Source organism: Sceloporus occidentalis, unplaced genomic scaffold (assembly GCF_023333645.1).
Source record: "Sceloporus occidentalis isolate IW3139 unplaced genomic scaffold, rSceOcc1.0.p SCAF_10, whole genome shotgun sequence".
Classification (NCBI taxonomy): Eukaryota; Metazoa; Chordata; class Lepidosauria; order Squamata; family Phrynosomatidae; genus Sceloporus; species Sceloporus occidentalis.
In genome coordinates this window covers 22815421-22839624 of record NW_028316990.1, presented here as the reverse complement: position 1 = coordinate 22839624, position 24204 = coordinate 22815421, and the positions used below count along the sequence as shown (strand labels likewise).

Genomic DNA, 24204 nt, shown 5'->3' with positions numbered 1-24204 from the left:
TGGCTCCGTGGAGAGGCGGGAGGAGCGCTCTTGTCGGCCTTTTTCTACACACTCCTGTTCTTTGCTCGCCTTGCGTACCGCGACTCAGCCTTTGATTGGATCTCCTTTGAAAGTGACGTTTCAGTCGACCAATAAGAAGAGCCATGGCACCTTAAGGAGGCGGGAGGGGCTTTGACGCAGACCAATGAGAGCCCTCTTCGGCGTGGACGTCGCTCTGAGGAAGCGCTGAGGCGGGGAGCTCGGCTGCCTGGGCCGCCATGGCCTCCCTCCGCTGAGCGGCGCGGCCATGGCCTCCACCTCCCGGGACCTCTTCGGCTCCGAGGCCAACGACGAGGCCGTCAGAGGCACCTGCGACGACGCCTCACAGTGCAAGCGGTGCGTCTTTAAGCCTAGGCCGGCGCCGGACCACAACTCCCAGCGTCCCCTGCCGTCGCTTTTAGTGCTGAGGCATCATGGGAGTTGTAGTTCGAGTCCGTCGGGAGGCGTCCTTAGCCTTTCATTCTCCCCTGTTTCAAAATGCTTTATTCGTTGTTAGCATTTGCTCCTTTCAAACCTGTTTCGTAGAGTATTAAAATGGTTTGTTTTTAAAAACTTGTCCCTGTTGGAATGGAAGCCGCCTTGGGCCCCAGCCTGAGAGAAAGGCGACCTAATGAATAAAGTAAATGAATAAGCCCAATGGGTTTCTGTGCTTCCCCCCAAATAGTTTGTATTGATTTTGCATATACGCATACATTTTGTCATTAGACTGTTTCCATCTTAATCAAAGGCTATAGCTGTAAAGCCCCCCTTCGCTTCTTTCATATAAATTATTAACGGTTCCCACGCCTTATAAAAGCCTGGATTTCTGTGCTTTGAATGGAGTTTCTCTCTCTCTCCTTCCTTCAGGTTCGCCGTCAACATGGGCTACTGGAAAGACCCTTACATTGAATACTTTGTGAGGCAGCCCAAAGAAAGGAAGGCGCCCGAAATCAGTCGCGGTAAGACAGCCGCCTTCGTAGGGAGAGAAACAAGGCGGTGGAGTGGTTAGAACCCTATTGCCGTCATTGTTGTTGCCTTTGAATGACGGTGACCCTAAAACTATCATGGAGTCTTCCTGGCAGGTTCCTTCAGAGAGGGTTTGCCCTTGCCATCCTCTGAGGCTGAGAGTATGTGGTTTGTAATTGGATAACCGGCCGAACCCAAAGGATGCTCAGCAATGGCTCCTCTTAGTCTTCTTCCTGGAGAGAAGTGACCAGTGGGGCTCTGTCCTGGGCCCAGTCTGCTATTCAACATCTTTATCAATGACTTGGATGAAGGAATAGAGGGCATGCTTATCAGATTTGCAGATGACACTAAATTAGGAGGAATAGCTAATACCCCAGAGGACAGGATCAAGATTGAAAATGACATGAATAGCCTAGAAAGCTAACAAAATGAAATTCAATACGGAGAAATGTAAGGTACTGCACTTAGGTAGAAAAAATGAAATGCATAGATATAGGTTGGGGGACACCTGGCCTAAATGTGGAAGGGATCTCTCTCCATACTGATTTTACAAACTAATATGTCTATATCTTAGTATTTGCATGTAGAGAGATTTTGTAGCAACTTTGAGACTAACTGAAAGAAAGAAGTTGGCAGCATGAGCTTTCATAGGCTTCGGTCTACTTCCTCAGATGCTTTTGGAAATACAGTAGACTGAACTCTATGAAAGCTCATGCTGCCAACTTCTTTCCTTCAGTGAGTCTCAAAGGTGCTACAAGATCTCTCTACATACTGATTCTACAGACTGACTCAGCTATATCTTGAATTCTATTTAAATCTGATCTTATCGCCTCATCTCCATACCCACAAGTTTTGCATTTCTATGGCTATATATAAAGTTTGATTATGAAGGTCCTTCCTGGGCACCAGTTCACTCCATGCATCTGAGGAAGGAGACCAAGTCTATGGAAACTTATGCTACCACTTCTTTCACACAGGCCTGTTACAGACTGCCAAAATAAAGCTGCTTCGGGTCTCTTTGGAGGTATGCTGTTTAAATGATGCATGGGTCCTAAGAGTCCGGAAGTCGCGCCAAAGCCACACTCCATTCCTAAGCACTGGAGTGCAGCTTCTGTGCAGCTTCTGGATTCTTAGGATGCATGCATCATTTAAACAGCATACCTCCAAAGAGACCCAAAGCAGCTTTATTTTGGCAGTCTGTAACAGGCCACAGTCTCAAAAATGGTGCATGTCTCTTTGCGTACAGATATTCCTGACTAACATAGCTACATCTCTGAATAATAAGATCATGAACAAATTTAAGACATCTGTGTTAGCTGTGTGAATATGTGTCTGTAGGAAAGCTTGGACAAGTTCCTATTTTGGACTCCCAAAATGCCAGGTTTGTAGGGGTTTCTGGGAGTTATAGTCCAAAAAAGTAACTTTTCCATACTCTGTGTGGGGGTGCAGAGAGATGAGAGGGGAAAGAAGAAAGAAGAAGTCTGCCTCCCCAATGACTACAGCAAAATTTTCAAAGATGTATTAAGAGTAAAAATACTGGCTGGCTGATTGATGCTGTTGTCTAACTCTGATGGTGTTGTTTTTCCTCTTAGGATATTATGCCCGTGTCCAGGGAGTTGGTCGCTTGCTTAAGGCTTTCTTAGAGAAAACCAAGTGCAACTGTCAAATTATAAACCTTGGTGCTGGCATGGATACCCTTTTCTGGAAACTGAAGGTTGGTTAGGCCATGATGGTAACCCCAGTGCATGCAGGGACTTCTTAGCTCCCTATAGACCTCTAGTGACCCTTTACAAAAGTTTGCTCCATTCCTCTCAACTGATATACAGGATCCCTTAGTACCTGCTGGGATTTGGTCCCAGGACTACCTCCATAGATACCAAAGTCCCTGGATGCTCAAGTCCCATTATATACAGTGGGGTAGTAAAACAGTGTCCTTTATACAAAACGGTAAAATCAAGGTTTGCTTTTGGGAATTTGTGTCTCTGTGTGTGCGTGTGCATATAATAGTCCAACTGTGGATGGTTGGATCCATGGTTGCAGAATCTGTGGATATGGAGGGACAACTTTATTACCAATCTTCCTGTGTTCTGGGGAATATTGTGGTTCCTTCTTGAAAAAATAAGTAGTAGAAGATATTTCTGACAATATTGTCCTGCCTCCTTCGTTATTCTGCGTTTCCAACTGAACTCATCTTGTATAGAGCACAGATTTAGGATAGAGCATTGCAAGATTTACATTCCCTAAAGGCCATTCCCAGATTGACTTGTGCTGACATGGCTGCATGTGTCTACGTAAAGGGTTTTCCAGAGATTTGCATCCTGGATGCGGTGACAGAGTACTCTAGTCTCCCCCAAATCCTTTACAAACACACACATAGCTTTCTTCAGCATGTGTCAACCTGGGAATGGCCTTTAGAGAATGTAAATCTTGCAAAACTCTGTACTACGTTCAAACTTCAGGCCTGAATTGTTTGTTTCCACCAGCATTGTCTTAAAGTGACTGTATATTTTTTTCTGTCCTTTTCAGGATGAAAACCTGCTTCCTAGAAAATACTTTGAAGTTGACTTTCCATCCATAGTCGCAAGGAAAATCCACAGCATCAAGTAAGTTCATGCATCCATGTTGTGTTTGAGATCCACTCAGAGGAATGTGTATTAGTTTTGTTTTGTTTTTAAAAATGCACATAAGGGCTTAAAATAGGAAATGGTCTCTTCCTCTTCAAATTACTGTATATACTCATGTATAAGTCTAAAAATTTAGGTCAAAAAATTGACCCCAAAAAACTGACTCGACTTATCCACGCATCATTGTAAGTACTGTATTCTTATTCTGCTTTCTACTGTACTCTTATTTAAAAGAAGGAACCATTTCCTGTTGAAAAGCAAGAGTATAATATGTGAAGCACTGACCCCCCCCCCCACTCTCTCATCCATCCAATCCTAAGAGTAAGCACATAGAATTATGTCTGCTGGAATTTGATAAATTCTTTAACATTGTTTTGCTTTGCTTCATCCTTTAGATCCTTTGCTATATGCCCTTAAATTTTACCCTCGACTTATCTATGGATCCAGAATACTTAAGGGATCGCCTTCTTCCGTACTGTCCGTCCCGCACTCTAAGGTCCTCGGGGAAGAATCTACTTCAGCCACTAAAATCTAGGCTAACTTCAGTCACCCAGAGGGCCTTTTCCATCATAGCTCCAAAGCTAAGGAATGACCTGCCGAAGGAGATCCGCGACATTTCTGCTCTTACAGCCTTTAAGAAGGCTCTTAAGACGGATCTCTTCCGGTAGGCCTTCCCTACCTAGTTCCTCTCCATTTACTGTGACTTACGTCACTCTGTCCACCAATTCTTCTCTTAAATTTAATGAGAAGAATTAAATTTAAATTAATTAAAATAAATTCATTGCCTCAAGAAGAAGAGCCCTCCCTCCATCCCGTCATCATCAGACCTGGAAGGGAGTGAAAAAGAGAGGCCCAATTTCCATCAGGCCTAACTGTGAATGTACTCACTTTGCTCTCTTTAATTTTATTGTATTTTATTTTATTATCTTTATTTTTATTGTTGTAACCCGCCCGAATTCCTTGTGATTGGGCGGGCTATGAATAAATTATTATTATTATTATTATTATTATTATTATTATAGCAAAATCCATAATTTTGGACCCAAAACTTGCCCTCGACTTATACATGAGATCAACTTATAGTTGAGTATATATGGGTATCATGTCTGTCGTGGAAAGGAATGAAAATATGTACCATATATGCGCGACATATATGCGCGACTTCTCCACAGGTCATACCAAAATCAATAATTTTGGCCCCAAAATCCACCCTTGTTTAAACATGAAGCCGACTTATAGTCGGCTTCATGTTTAAACAAGGGTGGATTTTGGGGCCAAAATTATTGATTTTGGTATGACCTGTGGAGAAGTCAAGGGTAAAACTTAGGGGGCATGTAAGAAAGGATAAAGTGGTTAAGAGTTATATGATAGCCCTGTTTAACTATTTGAAGGGATGTCATATTGAGGATGGAGCAAACTCAGAGTGGCTGCCCTGAAATAAATCCAGAATAGACAAGAGCATTTGTTTCAAGCAAATAGCTAATTACATCTCTGAAATCCAGGTATCATAAAGTTGCCTGGAGGTTTTATGCCGCCCAAGGGCTGTTCTTCCTTAGTTCCAGACTCCGCTTGCCCACTGGTCCAGGCGTTTTTGGAGAACAAGAGCAGGGCATTTATGTGTCCCTTGATGCCGGTCCCCATGGGCTTTCCTGCTTGGCTCCCTCTGTGCCTTTCTTGCTTGGCTCCCTCTGTGCCCTGCTGCCTTTCCTCTCTTTCTCATCTCCTCCAGAGACCATCAGGGAGAAATCCCCTTTCTGTCCAGACCAGACCAGCCCTCAGTTTCAGCTGCATGTGTTCCTTTGTGCTGCCTGTGCCACCAGCTCAACAGCCTGGCTCTGAAGTCAGGTCTAGTGGTGTCCTTCCAGTAGAGGGCAGGCATGTCTAGCCCAATCTTGGCAATGTTTTGGGAACGATGACACTGTGTGAGACGCCTCACTGTCTCTTTTCTCCCTCCCCCTCTTTCTTTTTTGTCCTTCTCTCCCACAGATCTAAGCCTCCCCTGTCAAAACCAATCATGGAAAGCCATTCAGGGGAGTCTCTCCTAATAGGTGAGTCATCTGAAAAAGTGTCAGTAAAACAGGGTGGCATTTTTCCCAAGATGCTTGCTCTTCCTTGCTCCTTTTCTGCCGCATGGGTGTGTTGTTAATATTTCAGGTAATGGGAGGGAAGAGGGAAAAGCTTTGAACCTTTTCTTTGCCTTTCACTAATCCCTCTGTGCCCCACTCCCAAATCTACTGGCACCTTTTTGATAAGGCGCCTTAGCTTTTTCATCAAGGTATTCTGCCTCACCCTCAACCTCTATTTGTCTGCCTTGCTTCACAACCTACTGCTTCGAAAGGTAAACCATCAAGTAAAAACAGCATTGGGGGAAGAGAAGCATTGCCTTCCTCTGCCTCCTTTAAAAACAATGTGAACCTTTTACCTGGACGCTCTCTGGAGTTCACATGATAGAGCTGTGATGCCCTGTGGTGCCATCTGCCAGTTGCAAAAGTGGCTTTATCTGCCATTTTAGCCTTAGATGCCTGGGGTAGCTTTCTAAATAGGACCTGACAGCAACCGCCCCCTCCATCATCCTCACCCATTGCCTAGACATTAGTAGACATGGTAGTAACTAAATACCAGTGATGGTAAACAGAGTATTGAAGATCAGAGAGTGGTTTTTGTTGGGCTACAGGTGTCTGTAAGGGTTTAAGGACCTCCTGGAGGCTTTGTTATGGGTTTTTACGTAGGGCTCATGCCACAGCCTCCTCTTCCTTGGTGAAAGAGAGCTGTGCCAGAGTGTCTGCTTAATTTTGAACTTGGTAAGGAATTGATGCAAAGTGGCAAGAAGAGAAGCCTGCCATTCCACCTGGCTCAAGTTTTCATATATTTTTTTATTTAATTGAATTATTATTGATTTATTTAGAGTATTTATATCCTGCCCTTCAGCAAAAAGGCTCCCAGGGCAACTTACAAATCATCAATTGGACAGCTCCCTCCCCTCAGACTTACAGTCTAAATAAGACATGAAACCTAAGGAAAAGGGATTGGCAGTGGAGGGAAGGATTACGTCTAGCAGATGCTGGCTGCTCAGCTTTCCCTGTCTTGATGTGTGCGCTCTGGTGTCTGCTGCTTCCCCTGATGAAATGGCCCTGACATTGTTCTTGCCCTCTGGCAACAGCCTTTGCTCTCCCACAAGTGCCAAGCAGATAGGCTTAGCTTCCAGGGCTGCCTTCTCCCTCCATCGAACACTGTGCCAGTCTCCAGTCCAGGCAGGCAGGCAGGCAGGCAGGCAGGCAGGCAGGCAGCTAATGTCTCTCTTGAAAGGAAGAAAGGTCTAGTACTTTTTTAATGGTGAGTGGCTTCTCTAGATATCTTGTAGTCTATGGAAGGAAAGAAGGAAGGAAGGAAGATGTTAGCTTTCTCTTTTCTTAGTTAACAGTTCCCTTGGTATGAGAACAACTTCTCCTTGAAATGCTCTAATGATTTTAAAAAACCTATTTGATGCATGCTAAAAGATTGCATAGTTTTGCAAACCTCTATCTATCTATCTATCTATCTATCTATCTATCTATCTATCCATCTTGATGGTGAAATGGGAAAAGCTTTCCCTGTCAGTTCAGTTCCCAAGTGGGATAAAGTTCCTCTTTTGTACTACAGCTTCCAGAATCTACACACCAGCATGGTCATGCAGTGTGGGGATTCTGGGAACTGTAATAGGTTCCCAGAATCCCTTTTCTGTGCTCTGCTCCAGCCATCTGTTTCAGGGACAATATAAATATTGTGTCTAAATTTTGTATATTTTAGATGCATATTTTATTACTGTTTGACACTGCTTTGAAACATTTGAATCTAAGCTGTGTGTGTGTGTGTGTGTGTGTGTGTGTTTTAAAAGTCCCCAGTCCTCTTAGAAAAAGTTGTTTAAAAACATTTCTGGGAGATTCTTAGTAGCTGGAACTAATTTGATGGATTTTTAAGTATCATGTTTCAGCCGTTGGATTTGTTGTGGGTGTATCACCAGTGCCTATGTTTTTAAATATTTAACTGCAATTTGGTTAGATATTTGACAAGCCTGGAAGAATCCCAGGTGAATGAATATCCCAGTCCCAAAAGAAATCTGAGCCTTGCCTACCTAACAGGGTTTGTGTGAGGATAAAGTAAGGAGGAGGTGAATCAATATATGTTGCTTTGAGCTCAGCACAGCAAAGTTGGAATATAAGAAATCAATGAGATAGATGGAGCTTATGAGTTTTCTTCTTTGTGGAAAAAAAAGACATTTAAATCAGCCTTTTGCATCATACTCCTAAAATAACTAGCGTACTGCTAACTTGTTTGTCCTTGCAAACTGGATTTAGACATTTTTGGTATCAAAGAGTGAAACCCCAACAAAACTTGAAGAGCCCCTTTCGATCTGCTTGCTTGGCTGTAATTTTTCACTCCCTCTTGTTAGCCAATTAATAAAATGGCTTAAATTGGTTGTTCCTTTCCAGATGCCCACAGTCTTGACTCCAGCCGGTACGCCATAATTGGTGCAGACCTCCGAGAACTCCCAAAGCTCGAGGAGAACCTGAAGAAATGCAACATGGATCCACAGTAAGATAGTGATCCAAAGGCACCTCTCTTTTTAAAAAGCCGTAACAATGGGTCATGTTGTCCAGATGGGCTGAGACAGAAAACTGCCCCAGAACTTTATGGCCAGGATTGGGTACAGCATCTTCCCTGGTCCAGCAGTGGCCCTTCAGAAGATCTGCTCTGTTTAGCCGACAGCTTTGCAGAGGACTTGTGGAAACATGTGAGGCCAGATTGCCCAAAGGGCATTTCTTAAGGTGTCAAGAATAATAACAACAGTAATACTCACAGTAATAACAACAATGCTTATTTATAACCCCACCTCCCCAGCTTCCTCCGTCACTGGATAAAAAATATGGTCTGGGCTCTGCAGAAGCCTCAGAGGCACATGTTTGCCATTTTTAATGCTTCTTCCCTGCAGGGTTGGGATATGTGTATGTTCATAGTAGCCCCTTGCGACCCACTGAACTCTGGTTGCAGGTAGGGAAAGGGAAAGATATGTCTCCTTACCAGTCAGGCCTTGGAAGGAAGACCACCTGCTGGGGATGCTTTCTTTGGAGATCCTGGACACATCAAGGGGTTGGAAGTGATGGCCCCTAAAGATCCTTCCAACCATAGGATTCTAATATAGGGTTGCCCATCTCTGTTCCATTTTTTCTGTTTGATACTGTATGAATCCCTCCTTAAAGGTACGAGAAGAGCTGCTCCTTCCTCCTCCCCACTGTATGATGTGCCCTGGGCTCCCATATACCAGCCCAAGTTTTTGGCTTCTCTGTTTCACTGGGAGAGAGAGGCACAGGGAAGTCACCCCGAATGGCATTGTGACGTGAGAGCTGCAGGCTGCCAGGGAATGGGTTTGTAGGCGACGCAATCAGCACAGAGCGGCATTGATATGCCGAGCCTTTCATCCCACTGGCTGCTCTGCCACCCACCCACCCACACAGCTTTCAAGTGCAGGTTTCCTTTGGCTTCTAGCTGTTCGTATTTTGGGGAGTGGGGGTGGGAGCTATCAGTATTTAAAAATAACCCTGCAGGCAAAAATTACTCAGTTGTTTGCATCATGGCAGTGGGGTTTGTGTCAGGGTATAGTTCCTGGATTGCAGGGATAGTGAGGAGAGGGCAGCTGGCTAGCCAAAGCCCTTGCCCTTTTGGCATCTATGGAACACAGACCCCACGAACTGGATGGATTTATTTCTCTTTGAAAGCAACCTCCAGCCCTACCTCCCCTCAGGGTGCAACTCACTGGGCAGGTAAGGCAGTTTCTTTCTCAGATTGGTGTGTCACTCTGAACACACCTTATCTGGTTTTGGAAGCTAAACATGGTCAGGCCTGGTTAATACTGGATGGTAGACCACCTGGAGGGAACACTGGAGATCTCCAGCTAAGGCTAAGAGCATATGGCTTCCAGTCAGAATTGGCAATACTTGGCTATAGGGTAGCATTTTCAATTTTGTTCCCAATTATCCAGAATTAAAAATAGGCAGTTTGACAATGGCTTGCTCTCCTGAAGTGCCTCTTGGGGCCTCTTTGTCATTGGCCAGAAAGCCACAGGTTCCTGGATTTACACAGGACCATGCTTAAAAATATGTATTGTGTGTGAGTGTGTCAGAAGCAACCTTGTCTGGAATCACAGCCCTTTAAATGTCAGAGCAGGGCTTTAGAAGGATACCTGGTGTGAAGTAGTCCCCCTGCCCCCTGATGTGGTGCTTGTATTTGGAACGATCCTCTCTATACACAAAGCCACCTTTCTCTCCTTTGGACTTTTGGGAATCATGAGTGCCCAGAGAAGAAAACTTTCCTGACTCTCCATTCTCTGCCCCTTTTTTCTCTCCCTTTCCAAGGTTACCGACTCTCGTGATGGCAGAATGTGTGCTAGTCTACATGTCCCCAGAACACTCTGCTTCTCTTCTCAAGTGGGTGTCTGGCATGTTCCCGACTGCCATGTTCATAAACTATGAGCAGGTAAGTGGAGGCATGGCAGTTTTCCTGCGCTCCCCACATGGCAGCCATCTTGGGTGCAAGTCCCACCTGTGACACAAGCAGGAGACGGAATCACCAGGCCAGAACCACAAGCCTTCAGGCACGCTTTGGGTTTAAGGTTGTCTCTGTGAACTGGAGATTGCCAAAGGAAGCTTCCCAGGAACACATGGAGACCCAAGGGTTTTTGTGTGCCCCTCTATTTTGTCCCCTTTCCCTCCAAACAAACTGTGAAGTGCCTTTTTATTGGATGTTTGTAATTTTTTTTATTGAGAAGAACAGCTACTGAGTCAGAGATGGCTGAACCTCTGCAAATGGCACAGTGAGCAAAGTCTTATGTAACTTTATGAAATGTTAATCGCTTGACACTTCGGCAGTGTTGGCGGCTTGAATAGAACTGCCAGTCTAATCTGCGTGAAAAGCAGGAACTGCTGGATGGGGGCGGAAATATAGATAAGAGATTTGATACCCTAATTCTGAATACAAATCCAGGTGGAGGTAGGAATACCCACAGAGGATGGGTTGATAGTGTTTCCCTGGAAGACACTCTTTCAGAGAAGCAGGGAAAGTCCTGTGATTCTGAAGTCAACTGACTTGAACCTGGCAGCATAATAACTTGAGCATTGTGCTCTGTTGCCACTTGAATTTATTTCTCTTTTTAAATTATTTTTTTTTTTATTTGATGTCCAACCAGTTAGTTAGAGCTTGATTTACAAACAGGGTTATGGGTCCCACCCATTGGAAACATCTCAATCCTTGTACAGAAGGGTCTTTTAATGGCGTGTGTGAGCCATTCTTTTATTTTGTTTGCATTCTTATGCAACATTTAAATGTGTCAGTGCAATCTTAAATTAGTGGTATTTTAATAGGATAGCTTTTTAATTGGGTTTTTAAAACTGTATTATATATATATATACTTACTATACAGCCAGCCCTTCTTATACACAGATTTTTATACACGGATTCAAGCATACACAGTTTGAAAATGTTCCAAAAAAGTATAAATTTACCTTGATTTTCCATTTTTTATAAGGGACACCATTTTGCTATGTCATATTTAATGGGACTTGAGCATACACAGATTTTGTTATACACGGGGGATCTTGGAACCAAACCCCAGCGTATAACAAGGGTCCACTGTACTTTCTTTCAGCCTTGTCTCCGTTTTGGGATGAAGGGAAAATATAAATTGAAAAAAGAAAGAGGTAAATGAATCCTATGTTAAGACAGCCCTGCTTTGCCTTTTTTGAGTCAAGGAAATACTAGTTTGTCTTGCTTCCAAACTGAGGTTGTATTGTTCCTTTTTGTCAGTTGCCTTTTCCTCTCTGTCAGAACCTGGCCCACCAAAGCTTTACCAAAAGTCAAGTTGTAGAACTAAGTCTAAACTAGAAACTTTATTGAATAAAAAAAACAGTGGTATAAAGTGCAGTACAAGATGTTATAGTCAGATCTAACTTATAATAACAATTTGGCCATTTATAATCACAACTTATGGAAGAATCCTAATTCTATATTAGGGTTCTGACATTCTGCCCCTCAAGGAATATCTCACATCTTTTAAAAGAACCATCTCTTAGGAATTAATAGCATTAGCACAACTTGAACTTTAACAATTGATCTTAACCGTAAGAATAAACACAATTTAAATCAAGTTATCCATCACAATAAACATGATCATAGAATCATAGAGTTGGAAGAGGCCACACGGGCCATCCACTCCAACCATTCCTGCCATGCAGGAAATCCAATCAAAGCATCCCCAATAGATGGCCATCTAGCCTCTGCTTAAAGACCTCCAAGGAAGGAGACTCCACTACACTCTGAGGGAGTGTGTTCCACTGTCGAGCAGCCCTTACTGTCAGGAAGTTCTTCCTAATGTTGAGGTGGAATCTCATTTCCTGTAGCTTGCATCCATTGTTCCGGGTCCTGTTCTCTGGAGCAGCAGAAAACAAGCTTGTTCCCTCCTCAATATGACATCCTTTCAAATATTTAAACAGGGCTATCATGTCACCTCTTAACCTTCTCTTCTCCAGGCTAAACATCCTCAGCTCCCTGAGTCCTTCCTCATAGGGCAAGGTTTCCAGACCTTTCACCATTTTAGTTGCCCTCCTTTGGACACGCTCCAGTTTCTCAATGTCCTTTTTGAATTGTGGTGCCCAGAACTGGACACAATATTCCAGGTGGGGCCTGATCAGAGCAGAATACAGTGGCACTGTTACTTCTCTTGATCTAGACACTATACTTTTATTGATGCAGCCTAAAATTGCATTGGCCTTTTTAGCTGCCGCATCGCACTGTTGACTCGTGTTCAACTTGTAGTCTACTTAGACTCCTAGATCCCTTTCACATGTAGTTTCATTCAGCCAGGTGTCCCCCATCCTATATCTGTGCATTTCATTTTTGCTCCCTAAGTGCAGTACCTTACATTTCTCTGTGCTGAATTTCATTTTGTTAGCTTTGGCCCAGCTTTCTAGTCTATTCAGATCATTTTGAATGTTGATCCTGTCCTCTGGAGTATTAGCTATTCCTCCTAATTTGGTGTCATCTGCAAATTTGATAACTATGCTCCCAATTCTGTCATCCAGGTCATTGATATCATTTCATTATTACCTAATCTGCTATTATCATTTAATCTAAACTGCATCTAATTTAGTAACATAAACTGAACAACAGTTAAAACTTCTGTATAACCCAGTTGGGTCTTTTGAGTCATCAACCACATAGAGTCCAATAGTCCAACTTTTAAATTTATAATCCATCTTCGGTAGTGGCTTTTTGATAAAATCTTCTTATCTGTTTGGTCACCATCAGTCAATAACATTGTTCATTAAGGTGGATATTTCACATCTCCACTCGGATTCTGGTCGTGTGGAATCAGCACCACTGGCGGTCCACTGGTCACTAATCTCCAAAACCCAAATACAAATCCCCCCCCCCCCCCCCGAGTGACTTTGGTATCCTCGCCAACCCAATGTGTGAGGAAAAATTGAACGCCCTGGGATCAGGGAATAGTCCACGGATCCAGAGGTGGTGAGAAGGAGTCTATCGCCTTTGGCCAAGGTTTTATAACTTCTCTTTTTCCACAGCCGTGTTCTTTATTGATCAATGGCCAGCCTGTGGCTTGCCCTCCCCCTTCAGCAAATTCCTTAACCCCCAACCCTGGCAGACAAGGCATAAACATAGGCATGAGGGCTTGTAAAAACATTTTAAACTGTTGCAACCAGGGCGAGGCGTGCCCCCTTTTTCCCCAAGTGTCATCAGGTTGTTCCAATCCCCCTCTAAGCTGGGGTCTTCTAGAATACCTTGGTTCCTTTGAAGAGTGAGGGAAATCCTCTCCTCTCTGTTTTTGGTCGATCCCAGGTCCTTCGCTTTGGGTAAGCCCTTTCGTATTTTCCCTGTGGGTAATCCATAAGTCCCTAGTGTATATTTCGGCAAACCCTGGAAGTCTTTTCGGTCGGCGTCTTTCAGCTCTTTTCTCCCTTTCCCTTTTTTGGTTGAGTCCAGATTTTTTTGGTCGGAACTCCCCTCCTTCGTTGTGGGATGTTGAACTCCCTGTTTGGAGTCAGACTTAGAAATTGTCTCTCTAGAAGCCTCCACCAAACCACTCTCTCCTCCCCAGTTAGGCAGCTGAGGGCTAAGGTCTCGGTTCTCTGATGGATGTTGGTCCCCACCATCCTTCACCGGGTCTGCTTCCCCCTGCCGAGGCACCCTCTGGAAAACCTCTACTGGTTATGGTGTTTCTTCTGGGCATTGGTGTGGTTTGGGGGTTACTGGGTTCTCTCTCTGGGTGATCCCTTCTGTTCCAGCTTGTGGGATCACCATGTCTGATGAGTCTTGGGTCGCGGCCACTTTTCTCTCTGGCGTCTCTGTGTCCTTACTGGTCCCTTGAGCGCTTGCCTTTCCTTCATGGTCGTCTGCAAAGGGCCAATTCCCCTTAAGTCTCCAGTCTCGTTTGTACGGTGCTGTCGCCTTTAGTTCATACCAGCTCCCACCCCCCCAAGCGACTTGGTTCTGGTACAGAAGGCCTCCGCCGCTCTCGGCGTCCTTCATCCTTAGGTCGTCTTCTGCTTTCCCATCTAGGGTGGTGTCCCCCCTCCTGGGATCGTCGTTCTCACAATTTCGGGGGATGTCCTCCATCCTCCTGCAGTCTTCTATTTCCCCGTCTAGGGTGGTGTCCTCCGTCCTCCAGCAATCGCCTTCCTCCCCAACTCGTTGGATGTCCTCCGTTTCTGGTTAGTCTCTTTTGGGCCACGGTGCCCACGTGTCGGTCTCCTTCCAGCCTCGCTCAGGGTCCTCCAGCCTTGGGTAGCCTCCTACTTCTACTACTAGGATGGTGTCCTCCAGTAATTGTCGTCATCCCAACTTCGTTGGAGGTCTTCCATCCTTCTGCAGTCTTCTACTTCCCCGTCGAGGGCAGTGTCCTCTGTCCTCCAGCAAACGTTTTCATCCTAAACTCGTTGGATGTCCTCCAATTCGGGTTGCTCTCTATTGCCTTCTGTCTTTCCATCTAGGGTGGTGTCTTCCACCCTCTTGGGACTGTCATCCTCCCAAATTAATTGGATGTCCTCCATCCTCCTGCAGTCTTTTGCCTCCCCATCTAGGGTGGTGTCCTCCGTCATCCCACAACCGTCTTCCTCCCCAACTCGCTGAATGTCCTCCCATTCTGATTGCTCTCCATCGGGCCACGGCTCCCACAGTGGAGTCTCCTGGTCTTCATAGACTTCTTTGTAGTCTTGTGCTACATCTTCCAATTGCACGTAGATATCGACCACCACCATTCTTCCAGGGTCTTCTCTTGGAATCCCCAAGCCCGGGAGTGCAGCTCGGAATCGACTCCGAGGCCCTTCAGTCCTATGGAGCCTGGATGCTCCAAAGGTCCCACCTCTTTTCAGATTCAGGGTATCACTCCCAGGGACACCCTTCCCCGTCCTTGCCAGCTCACAGTCTTTTGAGTCCCTCAAAGCCCAAGAATAATCTTCGTACCTTTGTCCATAATCTTTATTGCAGGCTGCCATCAAAGGTCTGCCGAAACACTCCCTCCTGTTTCGCCTGGCACCCGTGTCTCCAACCTTCCTCCAAAGAGTCAAATTCCTCTGGCTCTGGCAGTTCACTCCCCCATGACACCAGCTCGTCTTGTTGGGAGAATCGCTTGGTCGGGGTCGCCTCCAGTTCAACCCCGGTCAGTTCCTTTCTAATTTGGGGAAGCGGAGCTCTGCCCCTCTTAACCCCATCTTGTATTCCAGCCTCAGCCCGGCTCTCCAGTCTGTCCTGACTTGTATCCTCAGCCCATTTGGGCTTCTGCAATCCCTCCGCCTTGAGGGTCTTTTCCTTTTGATCCTGGATCTTTCTCTTGAAATCCAATGCAAGACTCCACATCTCTGCAATGTCCTCATGCTGCTCTTTCACGTCCCGCAAAGTCTGCTCTCGCTCCGCCATTCCTGGTGAGGTAGGTGTCCTTGTCGACTGTTCGAGTCGGTCCCCACACTTTAGTCTCTATCTTTGCCTCCTCGGCGAGAGAGCTCCCCCCAGGGGAGGATCTCGGCTCAGTCCTGAGTCTCAGGTCCTGTCTTGAACCCGGGTGCGTTCCACTTGATTGAAGTCCTGGACCTTCTGCTCCAGTCGTGGAGTGAAGGTCCAGTACTCATGGTTCTCCATCTCCCAGCACCGGCGTGGTTGCTGTCACGGAAAAAGTGTAAGGTATTGAGGTCAGAACGAGGCCCTTGTGGTTTTCACAGCTTGCCTCGGTTGTTCAAATCCTCTATAGAGGAGATCTGTCTAACTGTCAGAACCTGGCCCACCAAAGCTTTATCAAAAGTCAAGTTGTAGAACTAAGTCTAAACTAGAAACTTTATTGAAATAAAAAAAATGGTATAATGCGCAGTACAAGACATTATAGTCAGATTAACTTATAATAACAATTTGGCCATTTATAACCACAACTTATGGAAGAATCCCAATTCTATATTAGGGTTCTGACACTCTCCTTTTCTGGCCTGTAAGGTTTCACTTGCTCACAAGGGCTAGAATCCTGCTTTTGAAATCCCAATGCAGATGAAGTGGGTGCTCTAATGCTGTTGATTTCCATGTGGGACCCAAGGGCGAGGTTTGTACAATGTAGCTGAGATCCCCTTTGACCCTGGTGGAATAGAAATCTCTCCCAGCATATTTCCATGGGAGGGTTGGTTGAGGAGGGCAGGAGGATCTTTGATTTGGTGAACTGGTAACTTTTTTGGCTGGAGCTCTTTCACTCCTTTTACGTACCTGGGAAAAAACTGTTGCACAAGGAGGTGCTGAATACCTGCTTGTGCAAAGGAGTAAAAAAAAGACATACACTTGCACATCCTCCATTTACTCAGGTGTAAGTCACCAAGAGGATTGGGGTCTCTGGTTGTAGTTCTCAAAGGGGGGTTGCAGGAATCAAGGAGATGGGGGGTAAATTAGCATGTGGGCCTAAAGGTGAACGAGTTGAGAGTTTGGTGCTGTTTTTGAGCAAAAGTAAAAGAATGTTTTGCATATGTGGCTCTCTTTCAACCCTCTCTCCTGCCTTCTCTCCAGGTGAACATGTCTGACCGCTTTGGACAAATAATGATCGAGAACTTACAGAGCCGAAAATGCAGCCTAGCTGGAGTGGAAGCCTGCAAATCTCTGGAGACCCAGGTCAGGTCTTCAGGATGGGAGGCCTTCAGACTAAACCACATTCCAGCAAAGGGGGGGGGGGATGGGGCTCCTTTCATTGTCCTCCTCTCCAATGGTTCGCTGCCCCACCATTGGCTCTCCACCACATAATTATGACTGTTTCACAGTGACCTTTTTATTGGGAAGTCCCTACACTGAAGAGAAAAGGACTGGCCCTACTACCTTAGATTAAAGAATATATAATCTGTTTCAAATTCAAGCCAAACTCTGTTGGAAAGTTGAGACACACCTCAGAGCTGTGAAGGGGGAAAATTAACATTTCAAGGTCCGTGAATGGCGTGATAGTAGAGGGGGTTTAGCATCTTATTTAATAATACAGTGCCATATTCTGAATAAATCTGGCCAAGGAAACCCTTGGAGAGGATCACTATAAGTGCCATCTTGAAGGCACACAATAACAACAGTACTTAATTCTTACAAAAACATGCAGTGGCATTAATTGAGCAGCAAACGACTGAGATTCAACACCCCAATAAGGAGCAAGTGCTGTTTCCAAACTCTGTATGTCACTTGTCCTTTGTATCTTTCATCAGCAGAATGTGTCACAATGTTTTGGAACATGGCTCAGAATGTTTGGTACGTGTTTAGCTTAAAATCACTAAGGGTTTACAACACTTTCTGTATCTAAGCAGACCTTTTTTCTTCAGGATGGCTCTAGCTGACTTTATGCCTTTTTTTCCTGTACTACTCCCTCTTTGTCCTGCCAATGGAAAACCTTTTAAAAACTCTTTTCGCTGTGTTTCCCTTTCAGAAAGAACGATACCTACACAATGGCTGGGAGAGAGCAAATGCCATAGACATGGTGATGGTCTACAATTGCTTGCCACCAGATGACATCAAAAGGTGAACACCTCCTTCTCCTCCTGTACCAATGGGAACTCAAAGTCCTTGACTGTCATTTCTCTTGATGAATTCAAACTATTTCTACACCCTGCTGGTTAGGACAAGCCTTAACAAGGCCTGCAGTGTTCAGCATTAAACAATGTCACGTGCCAGAATGGTCAGTGCTGAGATGTACTTTTCTTTGCATCCTGTAAACAGAACTAGACTTACAGTGTATCCCTTCTAGGACATTGTCAGCTGCTGTGTAGTAAACAATGGCCTAAATTCAATCTCTGATCCCAGCTAGAATAAAGCCATTAAATCAATTGCTGGAAGATAAAGTTACACTTATATAAATCCTCTTGATTTGCTTGCTTTGCTTTAGTTGAGCCACCAATTTGTTTAAGACCAGGTGGTGTAATGGTTGGAATGTCGGGCTAGAGAAGCTGAGAGACCAGGGCTCAAATTGCCACTCAGCCATGGAAACTCATTGGGGTGATCCTCTTTTTATGCTTTTTTTCAGTATCAGTTATTGTCTCATCCCCATCTCACCCAGTAGTCAGGTCACTCTTGAAATGTTTTGGGCTTTTAGCCTCACGCTCTTGTCTCATCCTTTCCAAAGCACTCAGATGCCAGAGTTTCAGAACTTGTTCTCGCAACAACCAGTTACATTGCCAAGTTGGGCTTTAGAAGCTAAGACCTCCCTGGTTCTGCTCCAGTGCTCTCATCCCTGCCTTCTGCTCCCAGGGCACACAGGGTTAGAAAGTATTTTTCCTTGGGTTTACACTTGGTGTCTGCTTGTATTCATTGCCATATTTCCTCTCCTATTTGTTCCAGGATAGAGGCACTCGAATTCCTTGACGAGAAAGAACTGCTGGAGCAGCTCATGCAACACTACTGTCTGTCCTGGGCTACCAAGGACTCCCAGAACTTGGGTATGGTCCCTCTACTCAGCTGCCTTTATGTCCTGGTTGGGAGTCTTGCCAGGCCTGCAGCATGTCCCATGCCTGCTATCTTGGGGATAGCTGTCTTGGGGATAGTCCTGGTCCCACCCAGCCACCATCCCAGCCCCACATGGTTGCTTGTTTAAAGGGACTACTCAAGTGTAGTCAGGGCCTGAAGTTGCCTACCCCTGCCCTATGTGTTGTTCATGTTCAGTTGGATCACTCAGAGGGCTGGGGAATCAATGGGAGACCCCCAATGGGATGCATGGGTACCTGTGCCCTTCCCTTGGTTCTTCAAATTAAGCAGCTGATCCTGTGAGTGAAACTCGCCTTGCCAGCTAACTGGGACCCCTTAGGCAAGGTGAATCCTCACATAATAATAATAATAATAATAATAATAATAATAATAGGCTTTATTTCTATCCCGCCTTTCCAGAGATCAAGGCGGGTAACAGTATATAAAAAGTTTTACAATAATACAATTCATAAAAACATACAATAAAACATTAATCAATAAAAACAACAGTCAGCAATTACTACAACACAGATGACCTATCCAACTAGCATAATAGTGCAATAGTTAGGGGAGAGAGGGAGTACTTTGGGGTATTAGGGGTATGCCTGCTGGAACAGGTGTGTTTTAAGCCCCTTTTTGAATTGGTCCAGAGAGGTGGCCGAGCGGAGCTCGCCGGGAAGTGAGTTCCAGAGCTTGGGGGCCAAGATGGAGAAGGCCCTCTGTGTGGTGATGGAATATCTCACATCCGGAGCTCTTAATAGTAACTGCTTCCCGGCTGATCTGAGTGTGCGGGGCGGATTATATGGAGAGAGGCAGTCCTCCAAGTACCCTGGGCCCAAGCCATTTAGGGCTTTATAGGTAATAACCAACACCTTGTATTGGGCCCGGAAGCGAATAGGCAGCCAATGAAGGTCTTTAAGGACAAGTGTTATGTGGCTGGTCCTGGAAGATCCAGTGACCAGTCTTGCTGCCATATTCTGAACAAGTTGAAGTTTCTGAGTATGGTACAAGGGTTGCCCCATGTAGAGCGCATTACAGAAATCCAATCGAAAGGTTACCAGAGCATGTACTACTGTTTCAAGGTCCCCCCGGCCCAGGTAAGGTCGCAGCTGGCGTATCAGCCGAAGCTGATAACAGGAGCTCCTGACCTTCGCATCCACCTGAGATGTGAGGTGGAACGACGAGTCCAGGAGCACCCTCAGACTGCGAACTGAGTCCTTCACAGGAAGCGTGATCCCATTCAGGACAGGTGGAGAAATAACCATCCCCGGGCCTGGGGAACCTATCACGAGCACTTCCGTTTTCTCTGGATTCAGGCTGAGTCTGTTTTCCCTCATCCAGCCCATAACCGACTCCAGACAAGCGTCCAGAGGAGAGATGCCATCCCTGGTCACTGCATCAGTCGGAGACACAGAGAAATATATTTGGGTGTCATCAGCGTACTGATAACACCGTGCCCCGTGCCTCCAGATGATCTCTCCCAGCAGTTTCATGTAAATGTTGAATAGCATGGGGGACAGAATGGCTCCTTGAGGGACACCAGATATAAGTGCCCTCTTTTCGGAGCACACGTCCTCCAGCTGCACCATCTGGAATCTACCCGAGAGGTAGGAATGGAACCACTGAAGTGCAGTGCCTCCAATTCCTAACTCCCTCAGGCGTTCCAGAAGGATACCATGGTCAATGGTATCGAAAGCCGCTAAGATGTCCAAGAGCATTAACAGGGACACGCTACCCCTGTCCATGCCCAGACGGAGATCATTGATCAGGGAGACCATGGCAGTCTCAACCCCGTAGCCTGTCCGGAAGCCGGTTTGAAATGGGTCTAGATAATCAGTATCATCCAAGATCGATTGAAGCTGGATTGCAACTGCCCTCTCAATCACCTTCCCCAAAAATGGCAATAGTGATACAGGCCGATAATTGTTATGCATCAGAGGGTCAAGGGAGGGCTTTTTTAGTAATGGTTTTACGATGGCCAATTTCAAACTAGATGGAAAATGCCCTTCCCTGAATGATGTATTAATTATACAGTGTAACATCGAAGTTACTACCGTACCCCCCTGAGCCGCTAGCCACGAGGGGCAGGGACCAGGAGCCCTGGTAGCGCAGTGGTTAAATGCCTGTACTGCAGCCATTCACTCGAAACCACAAGGTTGCGAGTTCAAGACCAGCAAAAGGGCCCAAGCTCGACTCAGGCTTGCATCCTTCCAAGGTCGCTAAAATGAGTACCCAGACTGTTGGGGGCAAATTAGCTTACTTGCTAATTAGCTTACTTGCTGTTCACCGCTATGATCTTTGGAATAGCGGTATATAAATAAAACAAATTATTATTATTATTATTATTATTATTATTATTATTATTATTATCGAGTGAGCAAGTTGTCGTCCTAACACTTCTAAGGATCTTGTCCACGTCATCAGTACTAACCGACTCAAAATAATCCAGTACAATTGAGTCCACGGAAGCTCTGGAGACCTCTACTCTGATTTCTGAACAAATACTGGCATCGAGATCAGCCCTTATCCAAGAGGTTTTATCCACGAAGAAGTTGTTAAACTGGTCGCAGCAGGCCTTGGATGGTTCCACAATAGAGTTCAGGGAAGGGGGGAGCTGGGTAAGCTCCCTCACAACCCTGAACAGCTCTGCTGGACGTGACTCCGCGGACGCAATATGTGCAGCATAGAACAAATTCTTTGCTGCGCTTATCGCCACTCCGTAGGCCTTCAAAAGAGAGTCCAGGAGTGCCTCGTCGGATAAGCGCTGATGTCTTCGCCAGTCGCGCTCTAGTCGTCGCAGCACCCGCTTCCTTGCCCGGAGATCTTCTGTATACCAGGGCTGTTTTTTGGAAGCAGGTCTGAGAGGACGCTTGGGAGCGATGCTGTATATAGCCCTGGAGAGATCGGTGTCCCAGATGGCAGTCAGGGCATCAACAGAATCGCCGTCAGTTCCAACCATATAACCCTCTAGGGCTTCTTGGAACCTTTTGGGTTCCATCAGCCTTCGAGGGTGGACGATCCTAATAGGTCCGCCACCCCCGGGAGGGATCTGGGTAGATGCCTTGATTTTTACCTCTGCCAGGAAATGGTCCGTCCATGACAAGGCGGAAATATTTGTTACTTCCGCCCATGGAATCTCCATGTCCGTGCAGAAGACCATATCAAGGGTATTCCCAGCAAAATGCGTTGGCCCTGTGACTAATAGAGACAGGCCCGTGGCAGTCATGATATCCATGAACTCCCGAGCCGCACCTGATGGACTATGGCTGGCCACGAAGGGGATGTTGAGGTCTCCCAGGACTAGAAGCCTAGGAGACTCCAACACCAGCTCCGAGACCAGCTGTGTCAGCTCGGCCAGGGAGTCTGTTAGCGCACGGGGTGGCCGGTAGACCAACAGAATCCCCAAACTGTCTCTGGCCTTCAGGGTCAGGTAAATACACTCGATATAGTTCCTGGACATGGTTCCTGGATAAGGACAGGGTGTTCTTGTGAATCAAGGCAACACCTCCCCCCCCCCCCCCCGTCCACCTAACCTGGTCTGATCCTTGACTGAGTACCCGGTGGGGAGGGCCTGTGCCCACATAGCTTCCCCTTCAGGCCCAAGCCAGGTCTCAGTAATGCAAGCCAGGTCGCAGTTGTTATCGTCCAGCAGGTCATAAATTATATGGGTCTTATTTTTGATGGACATATAAGGAAGGACATATAAGGAAGAGGGCTTAGAAAGGGAAATATTTGAGTCTCCCTGATGGGAAAAAGTGTGCCTGAACATCACCCTTCCCAGTATCTGCTTTTCTCTTTATCTGTTGAGGCAATTCATGATGACTGGGAAACTGTGACAACTGCAATCCTGCAAAGTAGCTTTCCTAAGCTTTGAATATAAATTAGTGTTTAGCTTGCCAGTGCTTGCAAAGACTCTTGATCTGCCCATTGGTACCTCCATTTTAAATCCAGAGTGAACCATTGAACTCTCTTCTTTCCCTCTCTTCCTCCCACAGGTCTGTCAGAGATTGCTCTGTAACACTTTTACTCCAGTGGAGCTCCCCGTGAACCTGCTGCCTCTTCCCCATTGGGGCTCTGCATGCGTCTGCTCCAGCCAGCAATTCCCCACTGATGATGTCTTCTAGAAAAGGTGAACAGCGGAGCCTTTGTGGGGGTGGCCCTTCCATTCATTCCCTCACTGACAGCATCCGGCAGCCTTTTTTTAAATAAAAAGATCACCTTTTTGTTGGCAGCTGAATAATGAAAGCGTCTCTCCCCCTTTTTCAGGGGCCTGTGGAACACTTTCCGTTTTGTTCGTTTTCTTAAATTATTATGAAGTGAAACAGTGTCTTGGTGCGCATGTGAAAGTAGGCTCAGCCTGCATTGCCTGCGGACTTGGTCTCACTGGGTGACTAGGAACTGGACTGGGCAGTGACTGGGGGGACATGGGGTGATATGTCAGCAGAAACATTGTTTTCAGCCATTCCCAATGGCTACCCTTCCTTCCCCCATCTCTTTTCATTTTGTGGTATGGCTGCTCCAGGGATGTATTTCTCCAGCCCCTCCTGCCTCAGTGGGAACCATTTTCCCTCTCTGTGCCTTTGGTCAGCCTTTTTCCAGAGAGAGCAGCTGTGTTCCAGGAGGACTCCTGCTGTTTGCCAAGACAAGGAAGGAGTGTTTGACATTGGACCTGGCTTTCCCCTCCCTCCAGCTGTACTAAAACACACGCTCATCCTGCCTCCAGCAAGGGTTAATAAATGGTGGGTTGTGTGTGTGTGTTTTTTTAAATGCAGCATTTGTGCCTTCTTTCCAGTTCTCTCATGTTAGTTTCGGTCTAAAATTGTGGGTGGTAATCATACATCTTTCCAGTCTGTCAGGGGCTGGTGCCATATTTACTTTCCTGACAACTCTGTGGACCAGCGGCTGATGGCTCATGGACTGGCACCAGCTCAAGAGGGCAGTTGTCTGAAGCTGGGAGGAGTTGTCCAAGGGACAATTATGTGGCTGCATCTTTCCTGCTATGGGGCAAGTTCTCCTCTAAGGCATGGAACGGGCAAACCCTCCTATTTTTCCTCTGTTGGGGTTTGTGCGTTGTGGCATGCATCAAGGTCCCAGGTTGTGGGGCAAGCACAATGTTCCAACAATAACACCTGCATTACAGCTTCAGTATACAATAATTGTTCCGACTCATACGAAGCCAGGTACTTTTGCTAATTATTAAAAATCAGCTTTACTTTATATCTTTTTCTTTTCAGTGCCTGCCACTTCCCATCTGCAGTCTAGCCATCACTGCCTCTTTTTTTAGTAAGAACTTCTGCAGGGAGTTGATCATCTATCCCCGTTATTTTCCAAAATACATTTTTGCAAAACGGGTTGGCATGCTGATAAACCCTTTTTTATTCAAACAGCAGGCGGCTGGTGCCAAATTCTCCCAGCTTTTTATCAGCCTTAGAACTGAGGTTGCACATTTCTCAACTGATGGTTTTGGCTTGTTAATCTCCTTACCTCCACTTGTATAATAAGGTTGTGAAGTTCGGAGGGGCCCTCACCTGTTGAGGGAGGTACAGCATCCAATGCTGAGACCTCAGCTCCCAGTTATGGAAGGCCACCGTTT

At 45.9% G+C, this 24204-nt stretch overlaps 1 protein-coding gene across 1 annotated transcript; it reads left to right on the top strand.

The window, feature by feature from the left end:
- The first annotated feature begins 83 nt into the window (after positions 1–83).
- Positions 84–23378, top strand: LOC149306176 (leucine carboxyl methyltransferase 1-like). Its single transcript, XM_089539947.1, has 11 exons — positions 84–375; positions 886–977; positions 2577–2698; positions 3511–3587; positions 5595–5656; positions 8078–8180; positions 9998–10118; positions 16689–16790; positions 17581–17672; positions 18489–18586; positions 22607–23378. The coding sequence occupies exons 1-11, from the start codon at positions 287–289 to the stop codon at positions 22627–22629; spliced, it is 981 nt and encodes a 326-aa protein (XP_089396073.1). The 5' UTR covers positions 84–286; the 3' UTR covers positions 22630–23378.
- The last annotated feature ends 826 nt before the right edge of the window (positions 23379–24204 follow it).